This window comes from Fukomys damarensis, unplaced genomic scaffold (genome assembly GCF_012274545.1).
Source record: "Fukomys damarensis isolate Sample0158 unplaced genomic scaffold, DMR_v1.0_HiC HiC_scaffold_1, whole genome shotgun sequence".
Lineage (NCBI taxonomy): Eukaryota > Metazoa > Chordata > Mammalia > Rodentia > Bathyergidae > Fukomys > Fukomys damarensis.
The window spans coordinates 41,185,750-41,201,186 of NW_022900913.1; the positions used below are offsets into that span (position 1 = coordinate 41,185,750).

At 35.0% G+C, this 15,437-nt stretch overlaps 1 protein-coding gene across 3 annotated transcripts in view; it reads left to right on the top strand.

Annotated features, from left to right (window-relative positions):
• Ddx4 (DEAD-box helicase 4) overlaps positions 1-15,437 on the top strand; it is a 91,514-nt gene that overhangs the window by 36,588 nt on the left and 39,489 nt on the right. For 2 of the 3 annotated variants that reach the window (XM_010626888.1, XM_010626889.2), the window contains exons 5-7: positions 7,279-7,356; positions 9,268-9,315; positions 13,337-13,396. In XM_010626888.1, the coding sequence (XP_010625190.1) occupies positions 7,279-7,356; positions 9,268-9,315; positions 13,337-13,396 (186 nt within the window). The remainder of the gene's footprint in view (positions 1-7,278; positions 7,357-9,267; positions 9,316-13,336; positions 13,397-15,437) is intronic. The other variant, XM_010626890.1, reaches the window with a different exon arrangement.

The window sequence follows — 15,437 nt, forward strand, 5'->3', positions numbered from 1 at the left end:
ACCCTTGAGTGAGGCACAATGATAGAAAAAAAGAACATTAAGAAAAAACAAAAAAATGATAGAAGAAAGCTGAGTCAGGGCAGGAGCAGGAACAGAAAGGGAGATGAGGGACACCATGGTGGAGCAAGAGACTGAGTTGGTGAAAGAGGACAGAAAAAAGAATTGACAGAGTGGAATGAGGAAAAGAAAGAAAGCGACAAAAAAATGACTTTGAAGGGCCTCTTTCACACTCTGAAAGACTCTCTGCTGTCATAATACACATTGTGTGCACCCATGTGCAGAACCAAATCCCCCTATCTCAGCTAGCCGATGGCAGACCCCCAGGATGCAGACTGACCTCAAGCCATAAGGCCCAAATTGGACTCCCTGACCTCTTGCAGAGTTGAACTCTACACAGTTCTACTACAGGTTTCCCCTGCCCTTTGTTTAAAGATTTTCAAATTTGGGAGCTCAGAAAATTACCCTTTATAACCAGCTATGCCTCTGTGGAGTGGGTCCAAGGACTGGCACAGTCAGGAGGTCTGAGTGCAGGGGGGTGCTCAGTGGCTACCCTCCTGGCACTGGAGCAGCAGTGGCTGCGCCTACAAGGGAGGGCACGGCTACCCGGACGCACGGACTGGGCCCAGTCCAGAGGGAGATCTGGTGTCCCAGCCGCTTGGGAAAGCTATTTTAAGAGGTTATGCCATACTTTTTGATGTAGACTTCTAAGGGTTGTTGAATAAGAATTTTTTCAATAAGAAAACCACCATTGAGACAAATTTCACCACAAATCATTTCCATATGTTGAAAGATACATTAAATTTTAAAATCAGAATTCTTTGTTGAATGTCAGTACTTTAAAATGTTATACTTCATATAATCTCAGAAATTTCTGAACTTGTAAGTATAACTTCTCTTCCTTGATTCCTTTAACTTTGTTTCAACTGTTGGTGTTTTTTATGAGCAGAACTTTATAAGAAGTATAATTTTTTTTAAAAAAAATTAATTTTACGGGTAAAATTTATGTATAATGATCATATTCATCAAAGGGAATGTGTACCATTCTCCCAGTCCCCTTACCTCCCTACAACCTCCACTCCCTTATTTATGAAAGCTTTGTTTCTATTTTTTCTCTTTTTTCATTTTTATTTCTTTACCCTTCCTTTCCCCCTGACTCCCTTTCACAGTTTTCCTTTTCTTTTGAACAGTTTTTTCCTATTTCACATTATCTGTTACACATTTTGGTCCTTATTTACCCTTTCAGTTTCTCACACCAGAGAAACAATGTGATATTTACACACTTTTGTCGGATTTATTTCATTGAAGAGAATAGTCTCAAGGTGCATCCATTCAGCTATAAATGTCTCAAGTTTATCTTTCTTAATGGCTGATTAGTACTCCATTGTATAATAACCACGTCTTTTTATCTATTCATTGGTTGATAGGCATTTGGGTTGTTTTTGAGATTTAGCTATTAACTGTGTCGCTATAAACATGAGTGCATGTATATCATTATATTATAATGCTTTTAATTATTTCAGGAAGATAGCCAGCAAGGGACTAGCTTGGTCAAATGGGACCGTTAATCCTAATTTTTTGAGGATTCTCCACACTGATTTCCACGGTGGTTGCTCCAGTCTGCACTCCCACCCACTGTGGAGCAAGGTTCCTTTATCCCCCCAGCCCTTCCAGTATTTATTGTTGGTTGATTTCTTGATCTTAGTCATTCTTTGTTTTAATTTGCATCTCTTCGATGACCAGTGATGTTGAACATTTTTTCATTTATTATTTGCCATTCATAATTTTTTATCTGAGAAGTATCTGTTCATTTCAGATGCCCATTTTTGGATTGGGTCTTTAAATTTTGATTTTGACATTGATTATTTTCAATTCTTTGCATGTTCTAGATATTAGTTCTTTATCTGTGGGACTACTGGCTAAATTTTTTTTCCCACTCTGTGGGTTGTCTCTACTGTATTGGTGATTTCTTTTGCACTGCAAAAACTTTTTAATAGGATGAGATCCCATTTGTTTACACTATTTGCTGCGCAGTCCAAGTTTTATTTGTGAAGTCTTTGCCTACGCCTGTTATTTAACACATCATATCAACAGAGCCAAAGACAAAAATCACACGATCATCTCAACAGTTGTAGAAAAAGCATTTGACAGAGTCTAATACTCATTCATGATTAAAACCCTACAGGAAAATTAGAATAGATGATCTTTACTTTAATTAGATAAAAGTCATCTATGACAACCAAAGCCAACATAATAATACTAAACAGTCAAAAATCTAAAGCTTTCACTATAAAATCAGGAGCAAGATAAATGATGTCCACAATCATCACTCCTGTTCAACACAGTTCAGGAAACATTAGCCAGAGCAGTTAGATAAGAAAAGGAAATAAAAGGAATAAAGATAAGAAAGGAAGAAGTTAAATTATCATTATTTGCAGGTTACTGTGGACCCCTGAAACATTACTGGAAACCTCTGCAGTAGGCTCCAGTCTCCTGCCCAGTATATGCTGCAGGCCTGAGGAAAAAAGCTAAAAGACCAGAACTAAGAGAGAAAGCCGGGTGCCAGGACGACCAATGCTGATAAAGGCACTGGCCAGTCCAAGCCACTGATTTTTATTGGTGATCAGTTGGAATAAAGGCGAGCCATGTGCAAGGGCAGCATGTGCAAGGATGCATAATTGTGTGGTTTCTATGGAAATGAATGTAAGTAAAACTCCTAAAAGACAAGGCAAAGCAATCTTGAATTAAGAACAGATAAGATAGACAAAATATATGGGTGTAATGAAAATATTTTCCTTCTAGTAACAAGGTTTTTTTTTTTAATTTTATTGAGTTTATTGGTACATTTTAGGGATACAGTGCAGTTACATTCATTGTTGGGATCATGTACCTCTACATGGCAAGTCTTGATTCTCATTTTTTCCCCTTACCTCTGCCCTCCCTTCACCCCCTCCTCCCCTCCCCATCTACAAACACTTTATTTTCATCTTTTCATTCTCTCACATTTTTTTCTTTTCCCTTTTTGTTCTTCCCCTACGTATCACACCTTCCCTACACCTTTAGCTCCTTTCCTCCCATTTCTAAATGTCAGTAATCTTATTAGAATCTTATGCATTGTTGCAGAATATTCACACCAGGGAAACTATTTGGTATTTACACATGTGGGACTTATTTATTTCACTTAGGAGTATATCTTCAATATGTATCCATTTTCCTATGAATGAATCTATTCTCTCGCTCTTTATGGCTGAGTAATATTCCATTTTATAGAAAAACCACAACTTCTTTATCCAGTTTCCAACGGATGGGCAAATAGGTTGTTTCCAAGATTTAGCTATTACAAACTGTGCCGCTATAAACATGGGTGCACATACTTCTCTGTGATATGATTCTTTTAGTTCTCTTGGAAAGATACCCAACAGAGGGATGGCTGGGTCAAATGGAACCTCCAGTCCAAGCTCTTTGAGGTATCTCCATATTGATTTCCATAGTGGTTGCACTAGTCTGCACTCCCACCAACAATGGAGGAGGGTTCCTTTCTCCCCACAACCCCGCCAACATTTGTTATTGTGTGATTTCTTGATAGCAGCCATTCTTTGTGGGGTGAGGTGGAATCTCAGTGTTGTTTTCATCTGCATCTCTCGAATGACCAGTGATGTGGAACATTTTTTCATATATTTTCTTGCTGCTTTCACTTCTTTGTATGAGAAATGTCTGTTCATTTCGGATGCCCATTTTTGGATCGGGTCTTTATATTTGGGGGGACTGATTGTTTTGAGTTCTTTATATATCCTTGATAATAGTCCTTTGTCTGAGGTACAGCTGGTAAAAATTTTTTCCCACATTGTAGATTGTCTCTTAGTTCTGCTAATGGTTTCTTTTGAAGTACAGAAGCTTTTTAGTAAGATGAGATCCCAGTTGTTGATTCTTTCTGCTAGTTCCCGTGCTACTGAGGATTTGTTCATAAAGTCTTTTCCTATACCAATGTCTTCCAGAGTTCTGCCTAACTTACTTTCCAGCAAGTTTAATGTTTCTGTTTTAATATTTAGATCTTTAATCCATTTGGATTTTAATTTAGTGCATGGCGAAAGATAAGGGTCTAATTTTAATCTGTGACAGGTTGATATCCAGTTTTTCCAACACCATTTATTAAAGAGGCTATCTTTCCTCCACTGAGGATGGTGAGCTCCTTTGTCGAAGATGAGGTAGCTGAGTACATCTGCATTTGTTTTTGTGTCTTCCAGTCTGTTCCATTGATCCTCAGGCCTATTTCTTTGCCAGTACCATGCTGATTTTATCACAGTGGCTTTGTAGTATAGTTTCAAATTGGGAATTGTTACACCTGGTGCCATGTGACTGTTGCCTATAATGGCTTTTGCTATTCTAGGTCTCTTGTGGTTCCAAATGAATTTTTGGATTCTTTTTTCTAGTTCTGTGAAATATAGTGTTGGAATTTCAATTGGCATTGCATTGAATGTATATAGCAGTTTTGGTAGTATGGCCATTTTCACTATGTTGATTCTTCCTACCCAGGAGCAGGGGATATCTTTCCATTTTTTTATATCCTCTTCGATTTCTTTTTTCAGAGTGCTGTAGTTTTCAGTGTAGAGATCTTTTGTTTCTTTTGTTAGATTGATTCCTAGATACTTCATTTTTTTGGATGCTATTGTAAAAGGAATTTTTTCCCTTATTTCTCTTTCCGTCTGTCTGTTATTTGTGTATAGAAAGGCTATTGATTTTTGGGTATTCACCTTGTATCCAGATACTTTACTGAATCTGTCAATTAAGTCTAGAAGTTTTTTGGTGGAGTTTTTTGGATCTTCAATGTAGAGTATCATATCATCAGCAAATAATGATAGTTTAACTTCTTCCTTTCCTATCTTTATTGCTTTAATTTCTTTCTCTTGTCTGACTGCTGTTCTAGTAACAAGGTTTTAATTGTGGGAATGGAATTTGGGTTTGAGTTACTCTGACCTTAGCACATAGGCTTCTGGACTCAACTTCTAAAAACAAGCCAGTGGTGGGGTTAACTCTACAGCATATAGCCTGATTTATAATCAGTTGTAGTAGATGAGGTGATTCTCTACATAGACCCCAAAAACTCTCCCAAAAAACTTCTAGATTTAATGACCAAATTCAGTAGCAAAGCTGGATACAAAGTCAACACTCATTAATTTCAATAGCATTCTTGTACACAAATAACAAACTCACTGATAAAGAAATTAGGGAAACAACACCTTGCACAATAGTATTGAAAAAAATGAAATACTTAGGAATCAATCTAACAAAGGAAATAAAGGACCCATACATTGAAAAGTGTAGTACTCTGAAAAAGATTGAAACGGATATCAGAAAATGAAAAGATATCCCTAATTCTTAGGTAGGAAGAACCAACAGAGTGAAAATAGTCATACTTCCAAAATTGTTATACAGATTTAATGCAATCCTAATAAAAATAAAATCATCATAACTCACAAAAATGGAGAAAATATCCCTAAAACTCATCTGGAACCAGAAGCAATCTAGAATAGCAAAAATAGTTTTAAGCGACAAAAACTAGGCAGGGAGCATCACAATTCCTGACTTGAAATTATATAGCAGAGTCCTGTGATAAAAACAGCATGGTACTGGCAAAAACAAACAAACAAACAAAAAACACCAGACCTAAAGATCAATGGAACAAACTAGAAGAGTTAGAAACAACACCACCTGTGATCTTTTACAAAGGGGCCAAGCATGTTCACTGGAAGAAATACAGCCTTTTTGATAAATTGGCACTGGAAAAACTGGCTTTCTACATACTGAAGACTAAAACTAGACCAGTGTCTCTTACCATGCACTAGACTAAAATTAAAATGGTTCTAAGATCTAAATATTAAAACAGGGCTGGGGATTTAGCTCAGTGGCACATGCCTGCTGCACAAGGTCCTGAGTTCGAGCCCCAGTAGCAAAAAAAAAAAAAAAAGTGGGGTGATAAATATTAAAACAGAAACTCTAGTAGTATGGTTTTAAAATTGACTCTTACTTAAAATACAGTGTTGATTAGCTTTTCATGTTTTGTAAAGTATAGCTAAGCACCTTTCTTAAATCATACCCATATTTAAGCTCTGATGAAAATAGTTATAGTTGGGTAGTTTTACATGTTGTATTAGTAGTCTCAATTCCCCCATAGTAGGTATTACTGATAGGTGAAATGATTTATAGAGATCACAAGGAATGCTTTAATTTTTTTCAGTGATCATTTAGACTAGAGTCAGTTTATGCTGTTTTGGATGTATCTGCTGCTCTTTTTTTTTTTCTAATTATGTTTCTTGTCATTGCATGTCTGCCATTATGGTATTTTGTTTTGAGATGAGGTCTTGTCTTGCTATGTTGCACAGGCTGTTCTCCCAACTTAAAGGCTCATGTGATCTTCCTGCATCAGGTTCCTTAATTGTTGGGACTATGGGAGTAGGCCTAGCTGAGATTATTAATTTAGTGGTAGTGAAACACATGGAAAAATACTACTAAAAAGAGGTATAGATAGTGTGCTATGAGGAATGTGGAGGAAGGATTAATTATAACTGGAATGCTAAAGGAAGATCACAGAATTGGTCTTCTAAAGTGTAGAAAGGATTTTAATAGAAAAAAATAGAAAATCAGAAATGAATAGCATGTACCAAAGTACAAAATACTGTGTATTAAAGTTCACAATACAGAGTACAGGAAGTTATTGGTGCAAATTACAATACTGAATGTACAGAATTATGAAGAGTAATATGGGCAAATAGTATGAAAGAGATGAGAGTAAGCATGAAAGACAGTGATATTTATAGTTTCTTTTCTTTAGCCCCTGATTTTAATGTTACAAGTAGAAAGGCTGAAAGAGGTCTAAGTACTAGAAAAGTAAGTAAATAATAGAGCAGTTTAATAAATGGGACAAGAGTATAAAGTTTCCAGTAGCACTGACTTTCACTCAGTGACGGAGTATAATTGCTGGCTTTGTCAAGGAGAGGGTTCATCATACAAAAAAGGCATGAAGTGAATTTCCTGATTAAATATTTCTAGTATATTGACAGCTAGTAGAAACCTATATTTTACCAGTAGTACATTTATGTTTTTTGCTTTGGAATAATTTTTAAGGTTTTTTTTTTTTTTTAGTTACAAGTCTATTACTTACTAATTTTAACTTTGTACTATTCTATTCCCATTATTGAAAATCTTCTTATCCAAATGACTCATTTCACTACTAGTTTTTGGTGGTAATATTGTATATTAAGGAATTTATCTGAACTTTTTTAGATGCTGGAGACTCTAATAAAAGAGAACATACTCCAACAATGGGTGGGCTTGGAGTTGGAAAAGGTTTTGGAAACAAAGGTAATTACTTGCTTATGATATCTTAATCAAAACTTGAGTTGGCCCCAAGCTTTTTAGTCTTTGGGTTCATATTTCCCTTTAGTATACATGGAAAATGTGAACTTTTATCAAGAATTTATAAGGGTTACCTGGGAATGCTTTCACTCTTAGTCATAGTTTTTAGCAGTCTGTTGCTCTGGATGGGCTTGCTTTTTATTTTCTTGGTTCTGTTTTGATTTTGAAATACTCATGTTCCTTGATAGAATATCTTTAGATTGATTCACCCTACATAGGACCCCATGTTTGTTCTTTCTTTCAAGACTTCCTGTCTCTTCCCAAGAGATCTCTTTTACATTGCTATATGTGAATTTTAATACCCATCTTTGAAATTATATTTTTTCCTTAAGAACTTAAAAAATTCTTAAATCAAAACTTTGGTTAAGTTTAAGATCATGTTCAGTAATGTATCTGTGGAAGACTTTCCCAAGTGTTTTGGAAAGTAACTCTTGAGCAGATGAGGAAGATGCAACAGTATGGAGAGCAGTAGAATGTAGCTCTTTTCTCAAGCAACCTTAAAGGTTGCAAATATTTAAATGTATGAAACAATTCCAAACTTAGGTTTTGTGGTAACATTCTGTAGGAATTATGTTTATGTATTTTGAAATGTTGTATCTGATCAAATTTATCATTCAATAATATAGTAAGGCTATAGGATGCTTGCTTTTATAGTACACATATATGATAATTGGGCATTAAATTTTTGTGGAATTTTATTGCTAGAAAAGACCTTAGATTTTGTTAACCGTGAGATATTAAGTCACTTGAGATGTGCATGCATGCACACATAAACATTTTATTTATAAATTGAACACTGCCAAATGAAAATTGGTTAGTTCTTGTGTTAAAGAAGCACAAATGTTATAAATTTAAGCTTATATTTTGTGAGGGTTTTTTTTTTTTTTTTTTTTTTTTTTTTTTTGTCCTGGGGATCAACTTGGGACCTTGTGGTTGCAAGACAGGTGCTGGAACCACTGAGCTAAATCCCTGGCCCAAGATTTTTTTTTTTTTAGGTGGGCGTTTCCTTGGCTGGTTTTGAACTTGTAGACTCAAGCATTCCTACTGTCTCAGCCTTCCAGGTAGCTGGTATTTTAGGCATGTTCCACTACATCCAGCTCCCTGTGTATTTTTGTACTAAAGATAAGACTCAACTTTTATTTTGAGCCAAGGCCTTGCTGTATAGCTCAGGCTAGCCTCAATGTGAGATTCTTCTGTCTCAGCCTCCCTAGTGCTTGGAATATAGATATGAGCCAATATGCCCAGTTTAAGACTTGATATTTGAAATTTTAAAAATTTTATGGACAATTACTAAAGATTACTAAGGATTTCCATGTTACTGAGAAAGGAAAAATTTTTACACATTAGATTATAACTTAGTTACATTGTTCTTTGACAAATGAAGAGATTGAAAATTAATTTGTAAAATTAAAAAAATTTTGTTTTGTTTTTTTTCTGTGGTACTGGGGATCGAACTCCAGTCCTTGTGCTTGTGAGGCAGGCTCTGGAACCACTGAGCTAAATCCCCAGCCCTTAAAATTTAAAATTTTTGATATTTTAAATTAGAAAGTATATAGTGATTATACTGACATATTCCTGACTTGTCTGTGTATATATAGAAGAGTATAGGACATTTGAGGTAATGTAAAACTGAAAAGAAAGTTATTTTTAACCCTAAGAGAATGAGCCTGATAACTTGGCAGAAAGCTGAAATCTTAGCACAACTTGGATGAGTTTTCATTCAATATGTATACAGTTGCATGTGATTTATTTTATTTTAAATGGTACCATAACTATTTGGCCCTGAGTTTTTTAAATGCAGAGGCAGATTGTATTGTTTTTAAAAATATGAAAGTTTCATTTTATATTTTTGTACAGGTTTTTCAAATAAGTTTGAAGAAAGTGAAAACATTGGGTTCTTGAAAGGTAAGTTCAATGTTTTTGTAGTAACTTTAAAAAATGCAGAAAACTTACATAGTTTAGTTTAGTCTAATTCTAATTTATTTATATCCAATGTTATGAAGCAATTATATCTGAAGCCCTAGCAGGGATATTTTCTGACTTGTAGATGAATTCAGGCATCCTAATGTGGCCTCTTGACCCCTGCCTCAGTAATCTATGAGGTACAACTTTTGAATGCTGTGTTACTTTGAGAAAAAGGGCATAAGTAGAAGAAAGAGCAAATCAAGAAGAAAAATATATAAACTCAGTCCGGGACCATTTTCATTCTAAGAGAAAGATTCTTCTTCTTCTTTTTTATTTTTTAAATTTGGCTTTTGAGACCAGGTCATATTATAGGTAGCCCAGGCTGGCCTTGACATTTTTTTTTTTTTTGGTACTGGGGATTGAACTCAGGATCTTGTGCTTCTGAGGCAGGCAGTGGAATCACTGTGCTAAATCCCAGGCCCTGGCCTTGAACTTTTGATCCTTCTGTCTTAGCCTCTTGAGTGCTTGGAGTATAGACATGTGCCATTGCACTTGGCAAGAAAAATTCTTAAGAACTAGAAATATTTCTGTCATATGTACTAGCATTCTGTTTTGGAGTGATACAGAGAATGATGACAATAGAATAATATCATCAGGAGATAGACTGCAAAAGAAAAAAAAATCATTGCCAAATCCTTAGAACTTGCATTATAAAAGCATCCCTGGTGATTGTGCTACTCTTTGTTTGGTAACCATTGATCTGTGGGATCTTTATAATGCAATATGCTTTGGCTTTCCAGACTTTATGTCCCTGTGCTGCTTCCTTCTAATTGAATAAAAGTGGAACACATTGCTTAGTTTTTCTAGGCAGCAGTTACCTATTCTATAGGATGGAGAACATCCATTTTTAGATTTCAGACTACGTGAGAATTCACATAAAAGCCTAAAATGTAGTACTAAATACCTTTGTTAAATACTTCATAAACACCATCTGTCTGTCTTCAAATGTTTCAGTCTTGGGCTGGGGATATAGCTCTATGGTAGAGTGGTTGTCTAGCATGTACAAGGCCCTCGGTTAGATCCTTTATCACACACACACATAGACACATATACTTATTTGAGGCTTGATCTTACACTCTTTTCCATATCAAAACCCAAACTAGACTTGATCGCCTGCAGACTATTTTGAAATAAGGTTGAATTTTAATGTGTCATATAAGATATTTTCTCAAACTTTGCCAGTCTCATTCTTCTCTCTTTTTTCTCCTTTGTCATTGAAATGAAAACAAACATAACATAGAACTAGTTAAAAACATTTTTTTGTGTGTTTTGAGACAGGGTCCCCATTATGTAGTTAAGGCTGACTTTGAACTCACAATATAGCTCATGCTGGCCTTGAACTCTCAGTGCTTCTCCTGATATTTATGAGATGAAAATCAATCACCCTTTTAATTATTTTCCATTTCTCTTTAACTATTTCTGTTCTAATCCTCATGTTTAACTCAATATTCAAATCATTTCCACTTATCCAAAGACTTTCCACATATCACAGGTGTATTTGACAGTTTTTCATTAGTGGGATAAAATAACCAACACTTGCAACTTAAGGGAAGAGAGGCTTATTTTGGCTCACAGTTTCATAGCTGACTGCAAGGCAGAAACAGAATGGAGGAAGGGCACAGTGGAGGAAACCTATCAGCTGCCCCTATCAGCCAGGATGCAGAGAGAGAGAGAGAAGGGAGGACCCAGGGTCAAGAGAATATATCCTTCAGGCCATAACCCCAGTGACCTGCTTCTTCTACCACACCTCACCTCCTAACAGCATATTCTTCTGTGAACTCATCAGTGGACTAATCTGATAATTATGTTGTTCTCATGATCCAGTCACCTTCCAAAGCCCCAACTCTGAACACACCACACTGTGTGTGTGGGGAGTCATTTTGGATCTAAACCATAGTACCAGGTGACGTTTCCAGAGATGACAAAAGATATCATATGAATGCCAAAATTAGTTTGTCACAGCACTAAGTTAAAACTTTTCCTCAGAGTGGTCTGCTTTCTTTCTTTTGGTCTACTTTTTTGTTTTCATTCTTAGTTTCCCTAAAAGAAAAAACAACAACAACAACAAAAAACAATGTAGAGGTCAAATTCTTTGATTCTCAAGCCCCTGATGATGTTTTGAGAGATCATGGTAGAAGCTTTTGTTTACACAAAAATTGTGTTTGTGATTTTTTTTTCCTGTTTCTTTTTTCCCCCTGAGCTAGTATACTGTAGTAATAAGGAAATCAGGTTTTGGAATTGGACACCCTAGGTTTGAGACTTAGATTCTCCTCTTGGCAGTTGTGTTATGTTGAAGATATTTAACCTTTTTGTATTTCATTTTCCCTACTTATAAAATGAGGCTTATATCGACTTTATAAGAATTTTGTGGCGATTTAAAAGGTGACTACAGGACTGGAAATAAGGCTCTGGGTTTGATCCTAATCCCTAAAAACAAAAAGAAAAATGGATATGGTGACATCTTGTCACTCATGGGCTGGTGTCAGAGGACCACTAAGCTCAGGGTAGCTGGGCAACATAGACAGACCTGTCCAGAAAAGAAAAAAGTGTATTTAGAATAATGCCAAATGCATACTACATTGTGTATGTGTTACTATTTTTATATTGTATAATTAACCTTACCTGATAATGTGATCATTATCTTATTTCTCTTTGTGCTTGGCTTTATTTTCTAGCTCTGTAGAGATTATATTCTTTTTTTTATACAATAACTTTATTTTGAAATAGTTTGAAATAATTCATTTGACAAAAAGTGGTGCAGTTTTCGTGTACTTTTCACCCAATTTTTAACATCATTATTCTCTTTTTACTTCCCAGGGTGGTCAGAATAACTAGAGGTTTTAGGGAAATGATTGGTCAAAGATAATGTAAGACTACTTTGTCCTTGTCAGGTTCCAAGTTAATCAAAAGAATTTTTTTCTTGAATGCAATAGATGTTAACTATCATAATTTCAGGGCCAACTTTGAAAAATTATTTTTTTTTCCTTCTTAGCTGCCTTATATTAAATCTTGTTTTCAGGAAAGTCTTGTTTTAGATGACTCTTCAGAAATGTCTGTCTACTATGCTTCAAAAAAAGGGCCTGCAACTAGACCTCTGGGTCATTGTATCAGTAGACTGGTAACGTTACACTGAAATTTAACATACAGCCTATAAGCTGTTTGGTCACTTCATGTCATTACTATAATTTAAGGTCTCAGATATTAAAATTAATGACATGTACAAAGAGCTCTTGAAACCATCTCTGAATTTCCCAGATTGACTTCATTGGAATCTTCTGGAAAGCTTTACATTATATTGATATAGAACTTTTACATTTTATTGCTCATTTCTTGCTGTCACTCTGCACTTTAAGGATATATTCTGAGAGGGGGCTGGGCATCTCTTTTTATGCAACTCTCCAGATAAGTTGTAGACTACCTTCAGTGGATCGATCCTCATATCATATCACTGTTTAGAAACCCTGGTAATGTACTTTAAAAGTCAGGGTTGGGTGAATAAAGGTTTGCATATATAAGAAAGCATTGATGCCTTAGAGTTATTAAGAAGAATATATGGTAACATTATCATCATGTGTTTCTAATGGTCTGTGGATCAGATTTGAGAACAGTTGATTGCTTAATAGTTTAGATGTTTCTGAAACCATGGTCAGACAGACATTTATAAAATTCTTATTTTTTGGGCTTGTGTTGCCTGTGATAGCACTTGGCAATATAGTGGGTTCTCAGTTTTATACTTAACATTTAATATTTTAGACAAATTAGGTATTTTGTATAGGGAATCAACTTTGAGTAGGGTCTTTATATTTATTAAATTTCAATAATTAAAAAGTTTATATTTTAACTTATTAAAATATTTTGTTTTATTTTCTTACTAGTTTATCTTGTGACAGTACTATTCATTAGATCTTATGTCTTTAGAGTTTATTACGGATGATATTCACTTGTTAAATTTTTATTCAAGAATCTAATAATGACTGTGAAGATAATCAAATACGGAACAGAGGGTTTTCCAGGAAAAGTGGTAAGGACCATGTTTTAGAACAATTTGTAATTAAGATAGATACTAAACTGACAAAACTGATTTTGGAAGTAAAAAATTCTGATTATGAAACTTTTAAAGAAAAATACTTGGGCATATATTTCCTGCCTTTAATACCTAACTTAATATTCAGTAATTGCCATTTCTTTCTGACGTTTGTGAATTTTTTTCCCCTTATGACCTCAAGAATATGCTATAAATTATAGAAAAGAGATATTGTGAATTTTTACTAGTCACTATTTAGACAAAATGGAGATATGTTTGTAAAATTAGAAATTCTGGGGAAATAAGGAATTCTACACTTTTTTATTCAAGTGTAGCCAGTAGTATTTTACCATATTCTGTTCATTCTAACTATTAATCTGAGGTGAGATGATGTAGAAATTATCATGCATATTTCTCCATTATAGCTGAAAACATGTTAAAATAGCAACAAAATCCACAAAAAACTATAATGAAATTATTATTAAATTTCTATAGAAGTGCAAATCTGTGATAAAATGACCTAATTTTGAAACTGCATGGTAGGTACACTGGTGTTTTTGCTGCAGTTTGGGAACATCCTCCTTTTTTTTTCGTTTTTAGTAACTGATTTTTAATAAGGAGATTTTAAAAGAAGAGACATACTGAGATACTCACACAACTTGGGAGCCATTTAGGCAAGTAAATATTTATACACAAAAAGCACCAAAAATTAAAAATCCTCAAATTTTGAGAGAATGGTGTTCAAGTTTTTGATATGCATTTGTACATGAGAAAACAAGTACGGTGGATCCTTGACTTACTAACTCAGTTCATTCTTGAGGCCTGCTTCTAACTCAGGTTGGTCAGTTGAAGGCTCAGGCTCCTCTAAACAGCCTTCAAAATCTCTATCCTGTATACAGGCAGATCTCAGTGTCCTTAGGGGAGACAGTGGCCTAGGATTTCTCACACAGGCAAGGATGTTGTAAATGGAACATCCCATTAAGTGGTAAGCTGATTAACAGCACACCTTCCTTTAGGAAGCTAGCTAGTACTTCTGTCTGGACTTCAACAGTACCTTGAATCTTACTGTAATTTCACAAAGTAGTAGAGAATGTTTAAGAAAAAAACGGGCTCAGCTTTTAGCTTTTTTTTGTGATGGTTGTGGAGATTGAAACCATGGTCCATGCATGCTAGACATGTGTTCTACCACTAATCTACATCCCCAGCCCTTTTTCTTTTAGATTTTGTTTTAAGACAGGATCTTGGTAACCTGAACTTGAACTTATGATTTTCTGCAGCCTCCTGAGTCCTGAGATTGTAGGGGTGCATCATGCACCTAGCTGCTTTCCTTTTTCTTTTTAACAAGCAGTTTTGGACACAGTATTGAGAAAACATTACCCACATTAAAACATCCCTAATTGTCATCTGGAGAATAGCAGATATCTTCCTATTAAATTTAAATCATTTCATGCTTATATAAATGAGATAGCCAAGATCTATTTGCAGTTCTGTGTGTGTGGTTCTGACTTATAGATAAGTGAAGAGTGGTTAGCAGAGACATAGCCATCCTTACTTCTATTTTTTGTAGAAACATTGGAGAGTAGAAAGTTAGCACACAGTGGTCACTCAGTAAATATGTGTGTATATAAGTTTATATTGCAATATGCCATAACATAGTTGTACATGTCATAAGTATATAACTCAGTGGTTTTCTCACACACTGAACACACCTGACTGCAGTGTGTTCACCAGCATCCAGGTCTAGAAATGGAAATTACCAGCACATCAAAAGCCTCTTGCATGCCTGTTTTCATTAATACCATTCTACTCCTGTAGGTTTACCTCTGTTATGACTTCTTTATGTTTTTGTACTCAGTATAAAGGGAATTATATGTGGTGTTTTAAATTTTTATTAGTACATATTTGTAGTACATTGCAATTATATTCATCATGGGGAGTTGGTACATATAGATGACGTTTCTCAATGCCTTTTTTAAAAACTCCTTCCCCTCTCTCATCCTCCCTTCCTTCTTAGACCCTTTCTTTCATATATATATAT